At 45.6% G+C, this 14,315-nt stretch overlaps 1 protein-coding gene across 1 annotated transcript in view; it reads left to right on the forward strand.

Annotated features, from left to right (window-relative positions):
• The window catches only part of TOP3A (DNA topoisomerase III alpha), a 39,568-nt gene that overhangs the window by 9,722 nt on the left and 15,531 nt on the right, over window positions 1-14,315 (forward strand). Inside the window, exons 2-10 of the mRNA XM_004380998.2 lie at window positions 1,026-1,085; window positions 1,832-1,905; window positions 2,589-2,664; window positions 3,762-3,870; window positions 5,912-6,055; window positions 6,180-6,350; window positions 7,099-7,199; window positions 9,081-9,155; window positions 13,881-13,963. Coding sequence (XP_004381055.1) covers window positions 1,026-1,085; window positions 1,832-1,905; window positions 2,589-2,664; window positions 3,762-3,870; window positions 5,912-6,055; window positions 6,180-6,350; window positions 7,099-7,199; window positions 9,081-9,155; window positions 13,881-13,963 — 893 coding nt within the window. The remainder of the gene's footprint in view (window positions 1-1,025; window positions 1,086-1,831; window positions 1,906-2,588; window positions 2,665-3,761; window positions 3,871-5,911; window positions 6,056-6,179; window positions 6,351-7,098; window positions 7,200-9,080; window positions 9,156-13,880; window positions 13,964-14,315) is intronic.

A 14,315-nucleotide genomic window follows, 5' to 3' on the forward strand; every position in this document is an offset into this window, starting at 1 on the left:
TTCATTTGCATAGTAGGCTATAGTAATTTCATTTGTGTAGTCCATAGTCACTTCATTTGCATAGTATATTGACCAGTCCCTGTAAGGTGCATACCAGTCACAGGGCAGACTCCAGCCCAGGGCCAGACAAAAAGTATCAAACCAAGTTGTTCACAGTTTACCCAGAAAATGTCAATCCACCTGGCAAAAGTAACAAACCTTCTGGGGTAGAAACTAGGGCAAAGGTAATCCTCAGGGTTTAGGGGGAAATTTCTCAAGCTGTTTCTCCAAAGATCCAAGGCAAAAGGCCACATAAAGGAATTATTTATCCCAGCGACTTGAGAGAAAATCTTGGTAACTGGTAATTCTTGATTGTTGACTGTTTCTCCAGTTCCCAGCTGACTTTTCTCATATGTTCATTATTAGCATAAAAATTACACACATAGCTGCTTTCAGTGCCTTTGTGAGAAAAGGTCAGAGGGCGTTGTTGATCCATAATTGCAGCTAAAGAAATGCTTTGGAGACTGGACTCCAGTTCTGATGGGGACTCAGTGTCATTGGATTTCGGAACCGGGGAACTTAGGAGGAATAAATTGAGGGTCAGAAAGGTGAATGACTAGCCCAAGGTCCAGTTTATTGGTGCAATTGTATGGCAAGGAAGAAGGAGAGATGTATGGAGAGGAAGGAGAAAATAGTCAAGATACTTATGACCTAATCCTTTCTCTGACATTAATTTGTCATGTGACCTTGGACAAGTCAATCTCATCTATAAGAAAAGTTAGCTTTTCTCAAAGGTATCTTCAAGCATAAAAATTCCATGAATTCTGTGAAGTATGTGCTTGCTGACTTTGTTTTGAGGGGCACTTAATAAATGATTTTAGTAAGTTAGCCTAGATTTTATCTGTAGGAGATTCTGTTGTATGTTTAATATTCCCGCTTATCAGAGTTTTACTTGATATTTATACGGAGGAGTCATTAATTGTAATTAAACTAAAATTAATGTAATTAAGTTTATAGATTTTATTTATTTTTGTTGTGTTTTATAGAGGGAAGGACTTTCTAAATTCAACAAGATCTATGAATTTGATTATCACCTGTACGGCCGGGTAGGTACTGAAGCAGTTCCTTCATACAGCTGATGTGTGCTTTCAGGTCCATGTGCCGTTTGGTGTACATGCCTTGGGTATTCTGCTATGGCTAAGAGGGGCAGCTTTTTACTGCACACAATGCCAACTCATAGCAACCCTATAGGATAGAGTAGAGTTGCCCCATAGGGTTTCCAAGGCTATAATTTCTACAGAACCAGACTGCCACATGTTTCTCCCAAGGAGCAGCTGGGGGTTCCAGCGGCCAACCTTTCAGTTAGCAGCCAAGTGCTTAACCACTGAGCCACCAGGGCTCCTTTTTTTTACTGCAAGTTCTCCTTAAATTGCTTTTGTTTTAGAATTACTTAATCAAGGAGCATTAGCTGGACATTGTAGAGTATGTCACTGTCTTTGAAAAATAACTGTTGTTGTGACCTACTGGTTACAGGTTATTGTTTGATGATTTATAAAGAACTCTCTTTTTAATAAAACGTAGTCCCATCTCAGCTTTTCATAACAAGAGAGAACCTATGTAACTACTAATATATAACAGTTTGAAGAAATTTTAAGTGGTAGAAAAGACATTGTCATACTAGAATGATGATTGTATTACTGTGGCCTTTGGCTTCACAGAGCTATATTTATGTTTGTTCCCAGTCCATTGTTGTTGTTGTTTTTTCCCTGTCATAGAATTCCCTCACTTTTATTTCAGTGACTTGGCAAAATATAATTGCTAAAAGAATAATTCAGATTTTGTTGTCGTTCAGAATGTTACCATGGTAATGACTTCGGTTTCTGGACATTTGCTGGCTCATGATTTCCAGATGCAGTTTCGAAAATGGTCAGTATAAATCCTGAGAGAAGACCTTTCTGGTTGTTATAGTAAGTTGTGAAATATTAGAGGAATTTTGAGGCATATTGGTCTTATATTGCTAGGATAACCTAAGATTATCTATTCGTTGTGAATGTTTACCATATCTTCAGAATAAGAAGACGCTTTTAAGTGTTTTCCCAAGACAGACAGATCTTTTTCATGCAGTCACTGAATCACGTATATCCTACTGCCTAAACCCCACTGCTGGCCAGTCGATTCTGACTCAGAGCAACCCCGTAGGGTTTCCAAGGCTGGAAGTCTCTACGGAAGCAGACTGCCACATCTTTCTCCCGTGGAGCTGCTGGTACTTTCAAACCGCTGACCTTTTGGTTAGCAGTTGAACGCTTTAACCACTGCGCAACCAGGCCTCCTTATATCCCATTGCAAATGTATGTAAAAGGGTTCCAGAATTTCTTCTTAGCAACTCTTGTTAATGTTTGTGGGGACGTGGAAAGTGCATTATAAAGAGTGTCAAAGCCTTGCTTTTAATCATCTGGGGTTTTCACATGGGGTCTTTTTCTGTGGGGGATCCATGCAGGAGCCCACCAAGCAGTTTGCTCTCACCAGAATGGATGACTGTCCATTGTGGACTGAGGTGGGATGTGTTTCCCCTAAATTGTATGACTCCTGTGTTTTCATTTCTTTTCTAGGCAGAGCTGCAATCCCCTCGTCCTCTTTGAAGCAGAAATTGAAAAGTACTGCCCAGAGAATTTTCTAGACATTAAGGTAGGATCTGTTGGAAGACATATGGCATTGGGCTTGGAACAACCACAAAGTAGTCCAACTAAGTGATTTCTGTCTTTTGAATGCGTTAGAATTTAGAAATAAGGTTTTCCAAAAACTCAGTATCATGATTAAAAAGATTATTCTCACCCATTGTGTAAATGAGGCCATTAAAAGAAAGTGGCCAAAGGATTGAAGTAAGCCTTTTTATGGATGGTGGTTTTTTAAATGAGTAATCATTACTAGTTTTTCTAGCCCTCACCCTGCCTAGTTAGAGTGAAGAGATTATACGGTGCCAGCGGTTGTTTGAAAATGAATTGTGCCATTCTCAAGCAGTCAGACCACCTGTAGTTCACTGCTAGCTGGGAAAGCTCAGGATGGAATTCCATTGGGTGTTAATTTTTTTTTTAACCAGTAGTTAATTAGGACCAGGAGAGTTATAAGTGTCTGTTAGAGCTGAGTTATACATTTGTCAGTAGGCGTTATAAGTGTGTGTCAGAGGTAAGTTATTAGTGTGTATTGGGGAGTGATAAGTGTGTATCAGGGGAAGTTATAAGTGTGTATCAGAGGTCAGTTATTAGTGTGTGTTGGAGAGTTATAACTGTATCGGGAGAGTTACAAGTGTGTGTCGGGGGAGTTATAAGTGTGTGTCAGGAGGAGTTATAAGTATGTGTTGGGAGTTCTAAGAGTGTGTTAGGGTGAGTTATTAGTGTGTGTCGAGGAGTTAATAGTGTCTGTCAGAGGTGAGCTATAAGCACTTGTTAATGGTAAGCTATAAGTATGCATGGGGGGGAGTCAAATGAGCATGTGTCAGGTGAGTTATAAGTGTGCGCTGGAGGTTATAGATGTATGTTAGAGGTGAGTTATACTTTTGCGTCAGGGTATTTTACTAACCACTCAATCTTGTAAACTGGAGAGACTGCCCTATTGACCTCACCATCATTGCAGCTGGTAAGAATGGTGTTCTCTGCTATTTTTTTCACCCAGTTTGGCATACTCCGAGAGCACCATTAATGTTTAGTCCCATTCCTTAGTGACAGGTGTCAAGCAGTCACTCTACAGAGTCTGCTCTTAGTGCTCTTTCCCATCATGAATTTCAGAAAACTCTGGAACGAGAGACGCAGCAGTGCCAGGCTCTGGTGATCTGGACTGACTGTGATAGAGAAGGAGAGAATATTGGATTTGAGATTATCCATGTGTGCAAGGCTGGTAGGTGATGCTGTTTCTGAATTTTTTTACTTTGGGATCCCATAATTAGCTTGTTCTCGTATATCTGTGTACACCTGGGCCACTGCCGAGTTCTTCCACGCGTAACCCTCCCTTCTGAGTCACTCTTTGGGTCTCAAAGTGGGAAGACATGGGCTCTGGAGTAGAGAGTGGGGTCCATGGCCAGCTCCACCATTCACCAGCTGTGTGTCCTGGAACAAGTCCCTGAACTCCTGCAAGCCTCAGCTCCCTCGTCTATAAAGCAGGCCAATCGTTTACCCCTCCCAGGGCAGCAAGGATTAAATGAGTTAACAAGTATAAAGCATTTAGACCACGGTTTGTCATACGGTAAGACCAAGGAGATTACCAGCTCCTTGAGGACAGGACTTCATACTCTACTTCTTTTTTTTTAATTACATATCTAACATGTAACAGAAAAATATATTTGCATATGTATGTGTAAATAAATATGTACGTACGTATACCAAAACCAAACTCGTTGCCATCAAGTCAACTCGGACTCGTGGTGACTATATGCGTTACAGAGTAGAACTGCTCCATGGGGTTTTCTTGGCTGTAATCTTTATGGAAGCAGATCTCCAGGCCTTTCTTTCAGGGCACTGATGGGTGGGTTTGAACCGCCAACCTTTTGGTTAGTAGCCCAGCACTTAACTGTTTGCATCACCCAGGAACCATGTATATACATGTGCATACGTATATGTTTGCGTATATGTATGTATCTGTATGTGTATATGTTGTTGTTAGGTGCCGTCAAGTCAGTTCTGATTCATAGCGACCCTGTGTACAACAGAAGATCCACTGCCTGGTCCTGTCCCATCCTCACAGTCATTGCTGTTTGAGCCCATTGTTGCAGCCACTGTGTTGGTCCTTCTCATTGAGGGTTTTCCTCTTTTTTGCTGACCCTTTACTTTACCAAGCATGATGTCCTTCTCCAGAGACTGATCTCTCCTAATAACATGCCCAAAGTGCGTGAGACGTAATCTCATCATCCTCACTTCTAAGGAGCATTCTGGCTGTACTTCTTCCAAGACAGATTTGTTTGTTCTTCTGGCAGTCCATGGTGTATTCAGTATTCTTCACCAACACCGTAATTCAAAGGCATCAATTCTTTAGTCTTCCTTATTCATTGTCTAGCTTTCACGTGTGTGAGGCAGTTGAAAATACCATGGCTTGTGTCAGGCATGCCTTAGAATCATTCTAAAATGTTCTATTTGTTTTTTTATCTCCCGTATTCTTTATTCGGAAGATTTAAAAAAAAAAAAGAAAAAAAAGACAATTTTTATCTCCCATCTTTTTGTTCCGGAGCCCTGGTGGTGCAATGGTTAAGAGCTATGGCTGCTAACCAAAAGATCGGCAGTTTGAATCCACCAGCTGCTCCTTGGAAACCCTGTAGGGCAGTTCTGCTGTGTCCTTATGGTCGCTTTGAGTCGAAATTGACTCGACGGCAATGGGTTTGGGTTTTTTTTGTTTTATTCTTTGTTCAATGCCTGAGTATTAATAAGTACTTAATGAAGTGAATTTGAATGGTTCTAACAGGGATATTGGTTTGAAGTAACTTAGAGGAAGTGGTGAACAGGCAATTCTAGGGCTCAAAGGGTAGAGGGTACTGTTCTCCCTAAGTATATTTGTGTAAAAAGCTGTGATGCCTCCTGGGAGCTTAAATAACTGTCAAGGACAGCGTATGTCCTATATTCTCTCATGAAAGGACATGAACATTCCCCCACAGGACCTTTTAATTGGTAAAGTTTTTCTTTTCCCTAAAGGTCTAAGAGTAAGTGAGACTAATGTCTCACAAGTTTTACCAGAGATTTTTCATTAGTAGCCGTGTTCACTTCCCCATTATCTCTGACCACATTCAGTTGAGAGGGCACAGTGGTGTTTCCCTCTTAGACTATACAACATGAACTCAACCGTGTCAGTGACATGAACTCCTCGTGATTCAAGGTGGCATGATAAAAGGAAGCCCTTTCCCCGTTGTGGTGAAAGGCAGTGAGGCTGGATTCTGACCTGCTCTGTTTCGCAGTGAAGCCCAGTCTGCCGGTGCTGAGGGCCCGTTTCTCTGAGATCACCCCACAAGCCATCAGGCTAGCCTGTGAGAATCTGACAGATCCCGACCAGAGAGTGAGTGATGCTGTAGACGTGAGGCAAGAGCTGGACCTGCGGATTGGTGAGGGCCACACAGGAAGGTCCTGTGGCATGTTGGGGGCTAATTGTGGGGTTTATGTGCATATGTGCAGCTGACTTTGCCCTTGCTGTCTGTCATGTTCACCTCCCTACTGTCTGCTCTCCAGGTGCTGCCTTCACAAGGTTCCAGACCCTAAGGCTTCAGAGGATTTTCCCCGAGGTGTTGGCTGAGCAGCTGATCAGTTATGGCAGCTGCCAGTTTCCAACACTGGGCTTTGTGGTGGAGAGGTTCAAAGCCATTCAGGCTTTTGTGCCAGAAACCTTCCACAGAATTAAAGGTAAGTGAGAGGTTTATGGTGTGGAGCCAGAGGGCACAGGAATAACAGGGATATGAAGCAGCCATAGCACTAGCTAGATGTGTGACTTCTAGTCTTGCTTATGGCAATTTCTTGGTTATCTAGGGCTGCTATAAGAGAAACACCACAAGTGGTGGCTTTAACAGACAGAACTTTATTTTTTCACAGTTAGGAGGCTAGATGTCTGAATTCAGGGCACTGGCTCTAGGAGAGGGGTTTCTCTCTGTTAGCTCTGGGAGAAGGTCCTTGTCTCTTTTCAGCTTCTGTTCCTTGATTCCTTGGTGATCTTTATGTGGTGTAGCGTCTATCTTCCCCCATCTCTACTTGCTTCTCTGTTCCTGATCTCATTTTATATCTCAAAGATGATTAGCTTAAGACACACCATACACTGATAGGGCCTCGTTAACAAAGAAAACCTTACTCGCAAATGGGATTAGGATTTACAGCACATATTTTGGGAGGACACAATTCAATCCATAACAGGCATTGAGCCAGAGGGCCCAGGAATAACAGAGGAACATGGAGCAGCCATAGCACTAGTGTGGCTTCTAGTCGTGCTGCCCTTCTTCCTGCTCCTTATGATATTCAGAATCCACTGGAGGTTTTCTTAGCTGTCAGGAAACTTCGCTGTTTCCTATGCCTTTGACTTTCCCTTTAATATTCTTTTTATCAGTCTTAACATCATGTAGCTTCTCTGAGTCAATTTTCCTGCTTGTCTTTCCAAATACAGTAACTCATGAGCACAAAGATGGCATTGTAGAATTCAGCTGGAAAAGGCATCGTCTCTTTAACCACACAGCTTGTCTCGTCCTCTATCAGCTGTGTATGGAGGTAAGAAATACATTTGAAATCTTCATGATCTAAGAAAAAGCCTTCTACACGTGTCCCAGCTCCCCCTTCCTGTTGTCAGAGAAGTTCCCGTCCTCCTTTCCCACTGAACTGTAGCTATTTCTGTGTCTGTAAGCTTGCATCTCAGGGCATCAGTGTTTGGGAACCAGTAAGACTAGAACCCCATGAAAACTGCACTGAAAATGTAGAAGGGAAGGGTCCACTCCATCTGCATGCAGTGTGGAACTGAGAGGAAATCCGAGCTGTTGAGAGCTCCTTCAGTGCAGTCCCCCTGGAGCGCAGCACACCGCCACAGCCTTGCCAGGTCAGCACTGTAGACTCCTGCAGTGGAAGGATGCAGGACAGCGTTTGGTCTAGCCCTCTCTTCCATTGGTCAGATGCAGACATCCACGGGGATGACAGGCACGTCTGTCACATTTTTATTCAGCGCCTGCTGTGTGCCAAGCATTGTGTTAGGTACTGGGGACACCGTAGGAACAGGGCAGAGGCAGTTGCTGCCCTTGTGGGGGGAAACAGGACAGTCAGCAAGTCATGAGTGAGCAGTCCATTTCCTGCAGTGATAAGTGGCATAAGGAAAATAAAGCAGGTCAAGGAGAGAGAACAGCCTCATGGGAGGAGGTCAGTGAGGAGAGTGTTTAGGTGAGGTGCGCCTAGAAGGCCTATCTGAGGGGGTGACATTTGAGAGAAGGACTGAATGATTCAAAGGAGGCAGCCAGAGGAGGATCTGGGGCAAGTGTGCTCGAGGTCGAGGGAACAGCACATGTCAAGGACCACAGCTGCTTCAGGGTCACTGGCTGATCAGTGGCAGAGTCAGGGCTGGACTTCACATTCCCTGACCTCAGACTGTCCACTTTATGATGCAGCCCCTGTCAGTCAGAACAGAAGTGCCTAGTTCAACCTAGGGGCCGCACACCGTGGTGCCGAAGTCAAGTCCAGAGACCTCTGGTTTGATCAGTCATGTGGCTGTAGTCCGATGACAGGTGTTATTGATTTAGTAAAGGGGACCAATGGTTACTGAGCATCTGCTGTGCACCAAGCACACTTTGTTACATGTTATTTTATTTAGTGCTCCTGTGCCTGTGAGGGTGGTAACGTTATCTTCATCTTACAGGTGAGAAACCTGGAGAAAGTTAAGTAGCCTGATCACAGACACACTAGAGATAGTGATGGCAAAGAACAGATTTGAGCCAGGTATATCAACTCTCCAGCCCATGCTCTTGCTATACATACTGCACTGCCTCCAGGAGGCCCCTGTTTTCCCACAACTTCACACACCACTGGGGCGTCTGGGACACTGCACATTTGTCTGATAACGAAAAGCACCTGCCCATTCAACTCCACCAGGAGGTGACGCAAGAAGTCCTGGCAGGGGTCCCCAGTCTACTGCACGGGAGAACTCGGGATTTTGATATACATAGGTCCTCATTAATAAATCACTTCAGCTCAGTTCTTTGCCCATCTACAGTCTCTTAAAAGTGTGAAGTTGGTTTTAGGATTGGAGTTTTCCAGCTTGTATTGTGCATTTTTTTCCTATCTCTTACTCTATACTATTCTGAATTTAAAAAAATTGACAGTCTGTATGGAAACCATGCTGCAGAAGTGCACAGACTGCTTGCTTCCCAGGCTCCTGAGGAGGAACACAGCTTGTGGACTTGCCCTCCAAACACTTGGTTTGCGCGGGATGGTGATCATGACTCCCCGCGCACTGTTGGCTAAAAGCCTGCATCAAATAGGGGTGCTCCCCTCAGCGACAGCTCAGGTGCTGCCCAGTGTCATCTATAATGGTGAGCAGGGCTGTCACCGGAAATCTGGGGGTAATGTGCCAACAGGTCTATGTGGTCGTCTCTCTTCCTGGCTTTCTAGGATCCTATGGCAACCGTGGTGGGGGTCTGCTCTAAGCCGAAGAGCAAGTGGAGGCCTCAAGCCCTGGACACTGTGGTACGTTCTGGGTGGATATTTCTGCCACTGAGTAGATAACGTGTACTTCTTTTGTTGGAACGGGTCACACTGCACAGACCTGTGGCCCTGTGGAAGGAAGCACCACCTCACAGGCCACACAGGACAGCACTTGGGAAAAATGGAAATCCCAAAACATGGGCCTGCTTGGCCCCATAGTGCTTTTCTTTGCCTTTTTTAAGTTAACAGATGCAGTGTAACTGCATTCTGTGAGGTTTGGAAAACAAAAAGAGGAGGACAAATCACCTGTAACCTCACCATTTTCACATAATTATTAATATACTTTTTGTGTGTTCGTATTTTTTTATAATTTATTGTTGTTAAGAATATGCACAGCTAAACATATACCAATTCAAGATTTTCTGCACGTAGAATTCAGTGACACTGATTACATCTTTCGAGTTGTGCAACCATGCTCACCCTCCTTTTCTAAGTTGTTCCTCCCTGTTAACATAAACTCACTGCACCCTAAGGCTCCTATCTTATCTTCTGAGTTACTGTTGTCAGTTTCATCCCAAACAGATAATTGTTAAAAGAGCATAATGCTCAAGACAAACATTCTTTACTAGTTAAGCTAAATTATTGTTTGGTTTTAAGAATACTTCAGGGCCATAGTTTTGGATTAAAGTTTAAAGATTATCTCAGGGCAATAGTTTCAGGGGTTCATCCAGCCTCTAGGCTCCAGGAAATCTGGAGTCCATGAGAATTTTGAAATTCTATTCTGCATTTCCCCCCTTTTGATCAAGGTTCTCCTACAGAATCTTTGATCAAAATGTTCAGTAATAGTATCTTCCTATTTTTTTAATGTGCATATTTTTACAGCATTGTGATCAGAGTAGCTTGTTTTTTCACCCAATCATTTTTCCATCTTGCTACATAATCTGTGTAAATATCACTTTAAATATCTGCTATTGAACCTGTCTTAGAACAGGGCTTCTTAAATGTCTTAATTCCAAGGAGGGCCATCCCCATGGGACACAAGTCTGGGTAAATCACATCGGAGGTGCCCCTTCCCAGGTACCATTTTGCAGGAAAATTCTAGTTATCATCATGCTCAGGGTCAACTCTGGAGGTGACCACACGTGGAGGGGGCGGGGCCATGTGTGTTTGTGTCTATTAAGGGACTAAGGGGAATGTTATAGAGCGATTTTATAGCGTAGGCATATGTATTTTATTCCTCACTGGCTAAATACGCATTGCCATGCGGTCAACAGCGTTGTTGGAGTATCATCAAGGAAAGAGAACTGCTGACTATCTCCCAGGTGGCCTGGAAGAATGGTATTCATCATCCAGGGGACTTCACTGGGGCTTGGTGTGGTGTTTCCCAAAGTGAGGTTCTCAGACCACCTATGTTAGAGTCAGTGTGTTAGCCTGCTTGTTAAAATGCAAGTTCCTGGCCACTTTCCCACCCCTCCTCTATCAGAATCCTTGGTAGTCAGGGCTGTGAGTTGGCTTGCTTCCCAGGGGACACTACCTGTGTACCTCAGAGTCTGCGAGCCCTGGCCTGGGGTCTGGCTCCACTGACTAGGCCCAGGGATCTGCCTTGAGCACACTGGAGTCATCCCTTTCTCATTACCAGGCTTGTGTTCACTGAGCGCACAGACTGCTGCCCAGAGCCAGGGCCACCTGTCTGTCTGCAGTGAGGAGTAGTCAGCACGCACTGCATGCCGTCTCTCCGTAGCACCGCTATGTAGGAAGCCATCCATACTTGGAAGCCACTTTATTGGTTTGCCAGGAGATATTCTTTTCAGTGGAATCAGGAATACGCACCCCAAGTCTGTTTGATGGGTGCATCCTCTCTGGCCCATCACCTTGAGAAGTCACCCTATAATCATTGAGTTGATTGGTGAGCTGTAATCAGAGCTAGGGGTGTTGGATAAGGTTTAAAACAACCTGGTGTGTGCGTCCGTCCATCCATCTCATGGCTGCGTCTCTTGCCCATGGGAGCAGAATCTCAAAGCCTGATGAATCCAGCCCTCCTGCCAGCAGTCTACGTCAGGGAGATCAGAAAGGCTCAGACCCTGAGACCACAGCCTCCCTCTACTGTACCAGGCCAGGAGGGGAGGCAGCATCTGCTCCCAGACGCTCCTGGTCCTGCATCTGCAGCAGAGCCACACACTACTACAAACACACTGCACTGCTGTGGACACACCACACTGCTGCAGACACACCACACTGCTGCAGACACACTGCACTGCTACACACATCACACTGCTACAAACACACTGCACTGCTAAACACACCGCACTGCTGCAGACACACCGCACTGCTACACACATCGCACTGCTACAAACACACCACACTGCTAAACACACTGCACTGCTGCAGGCACACCGTGCTACACACACCACACTGCTGCACACACACCGCACAGCTAAAGACACCACACTGCTATAGACACACTGCACTGCTACACACACCTCACTGCTAAACATACCCCACTGATACAGACACACTGCACTGCTGCAGATGGACCGCACGGCTACACACACCGCACTGCTGCAGACACACCGCACTGCTATGGACACGCACCACAGTGGTACACACACACACTGGCTCTTTGGCTATTTTAATGCGTTGAGTTGAATGGCAGCATTTCTTCATGGGCAATTTTGCATCTGTGCATCAATTTCACAGTTTTCCTCCGTCTTTTCCAAGTTGGCAGGGGGTGCTTCATTCGAAACCCAGTTGTTCCCATTTCCTTATGCATGCCAGATCCTAGAGAGTAGAGAGAGACTAGAATCAATGAGGAGAGTAACTGGCTTTGATGAGGTAGAAATGATCTATTAACACAAGTTCTGGTCACCCACTTATCTAACATTTTTTAAGCATTTAGGCCCTGGGACTATAAGGTGGAGCAGACCGACACAGTATTTATTTTCACATAGGGTATAGATGAGTGGGAGCAGCACTGTCTGCTCCGTGCTGGGGTGGGCTCAGCACAGTGGTGTGTTTAGGAGAACCCAGAACCACGATGGGCCGGAGGTGCTACTGGGAGGGGGCATGGCCAAGATGATCTTGTGAGGAGACATAGAACAGCATGTCGAAAGACCCGTAATCAAGGAGGCACAGTGATGTGGGGCAGAGTGCTTGCGGGTAGTCGGAACATGTCCGTGAGGAGGCTGGAAAGGCAAGCAGGGGCAGATTGTGGAGGGCCTGGGAGCTGCACTGAGAGGGTTGTATCACAGGCTGTGAGGCTAACAGCATTAAGAGACTAGTCACCAGAATTCTAGAAACACCCTTGATCCTAGAACGCACATCAAAAGGCAGTGCCTTACGGGAAAAAAGTGCCCTGAGCATGAGTCGCAGAATCAGCCCCTCCTGTGCAGAGCTCCTTCGGGCCAATGTTATGGCCATTCTGACAGCTGCCTTCAAGGCATAGGCTCCTTCATGGGAGCACTTGGCCAGCACTCTTATACTGGCAAACACAGGCATGTGCTTTCCCTGTGCTGCCAGCAGGTTGCTGGCTTCCTGACATAGGTGTGAGTTCTCAGACATCGGCTGAGCTGCTGCCTGTAGGCTCTGCCAGGTTGTCTGGCGGTCACAGCCAGGCTGGCTGTGGTCACACGTTGGTGTGGATGTTGAGATGGTTTCACACAGCAGACTGCACACGCATTCCGAGGAGAGGAGCACAGAACTGTGGACGGACAAGGAGGGTCCGTGTCACTTGCCTTATTTAATCTCTCCTACAACCTGAGAGGTAGTCATCGTGACTCATTGTACACACAAGGAAGCTAGGACCCAGAGCGCATGTTCCCTGAGATTACGAGTCAGACTCCAGACTCCAGGGCCCACCATGTTTGGCCCCTTGCTTGCTGGATGTCCCTGTGGGGGCAGGGCTCTGACCAGGGAGGTGGAGACAGACCCCTGTGGGCAATATGGATCTAGAGAGGACCTTGGGGTTGCTCTGACCCATGGGCCTCTAAGGACTGAGGCCCAGCTGATGAGTCATCCTGGGAGCCAGTGAAAAATAAGTTTCTGGTCCCCAATCCTGGAGATTCTGAAGTACTGCTCTGCTGTGGGCCTGGGACTCCAGATTTCAGGGAGCCACCCAGGTGCTTCTGATGAGCAACCAGGTTTGGGAACCTTGCTATTGTCTCGTTTTCCACACTCTTGCCTGTAAAAATTCCCCTGCGGTGCCTGCTAAAAAATTCCCAAGTCCCTTCCCTGGAGGTTGATTTAGTAAGTCTGAGTTGGAGTCTGAAATCTGTATTTTTAAGATTAGTCAAGTTTGGGAAATAGTGCTCATTAATTTGGCAGGTAAGGAAACCTAGGCCCAGAGAAATGTGATGACTTACCCAAGGCCCCCAGGTACATAACAGTAGACCTTGTGGAGAATAACAGTAGACCCTGTGGAGAATTGCTGCAGGACCCAGTCCTCTGCCTCTGCAGTTGGCACTTTTGCATTTTCAAGTAATTCCGAGTAGCGTTCAAGATCACATTAGGTAAACATGTTAAGTCGTGTGAGATGCTGGGATTGCATGCAGCCAGGCCCAGAGGGCAGAGCCTGTGGCTCTCAAGACAAGGCAGGTCTTGCGTCTTTGCCCCTAGTTGTCCCTTGTCACTACTAGTTTTAATTGCTACTGAGGATAGCAGCTCTTTTCCCCCTATGACAGCAGCAGCTGGAGTGACAGGTGTGGAATGTGTGTGTACTCTGTGCCCTGTGACCACCACTCAAGCTAACGTGTCTGCTGACTCACTTAACAGGAGCTCGAGAAGCTGGCTTCACGCAAGTTGAGAATAAATGCAAAGGAAACCATGAGGATTGCCGAGAGGCTCTACACTCAAGGGTAAATCCTCCGGATTTGGGAATAGATTTTGGTGTGTCTTTATCAGGATGAAATATTTTAGAAGTAGAGCTTATAAGGGAGGCACAAATGGTCTAGATATCTGTCACCTTATCCTTGAAGTGGAATAATGGTGATACTGACTTCATTTTTCTAATATGAAAAGATATTTGAGAATCTATTATTCCTCGAATAAGAGCCACAGAGTAAATTCACGTCCTGCTGTTGACCTTCTAGTGGCCTGCCAGGGGCAGGTGGCACCTCTAGGTGGTGTCTGCCTGTGGCAAGGCAGCCCTTCCTTGGGGTCCTGAGCACTCCTGCCACGTGCCACATCCAACCAGGGACTCAAGATAGG

The sequence above is a fragment of the Trichechus manatus genome, unplaced genomic scaffold, assembly GCF_000243295.1.
Source record: "Trichechus manatus latirostris isolate Lorelei unplaced genomic scaffold, TriManLat1.0 scaffold00080, whole genome shotgun sequence".
Classification (NCBI taxonomy): domain Eukaryota; kingdom Metazoa; phylum Chordata; class Mammalia; order Sirenia; family Trichechidae; genus Trichechus; species Trichechus manatus.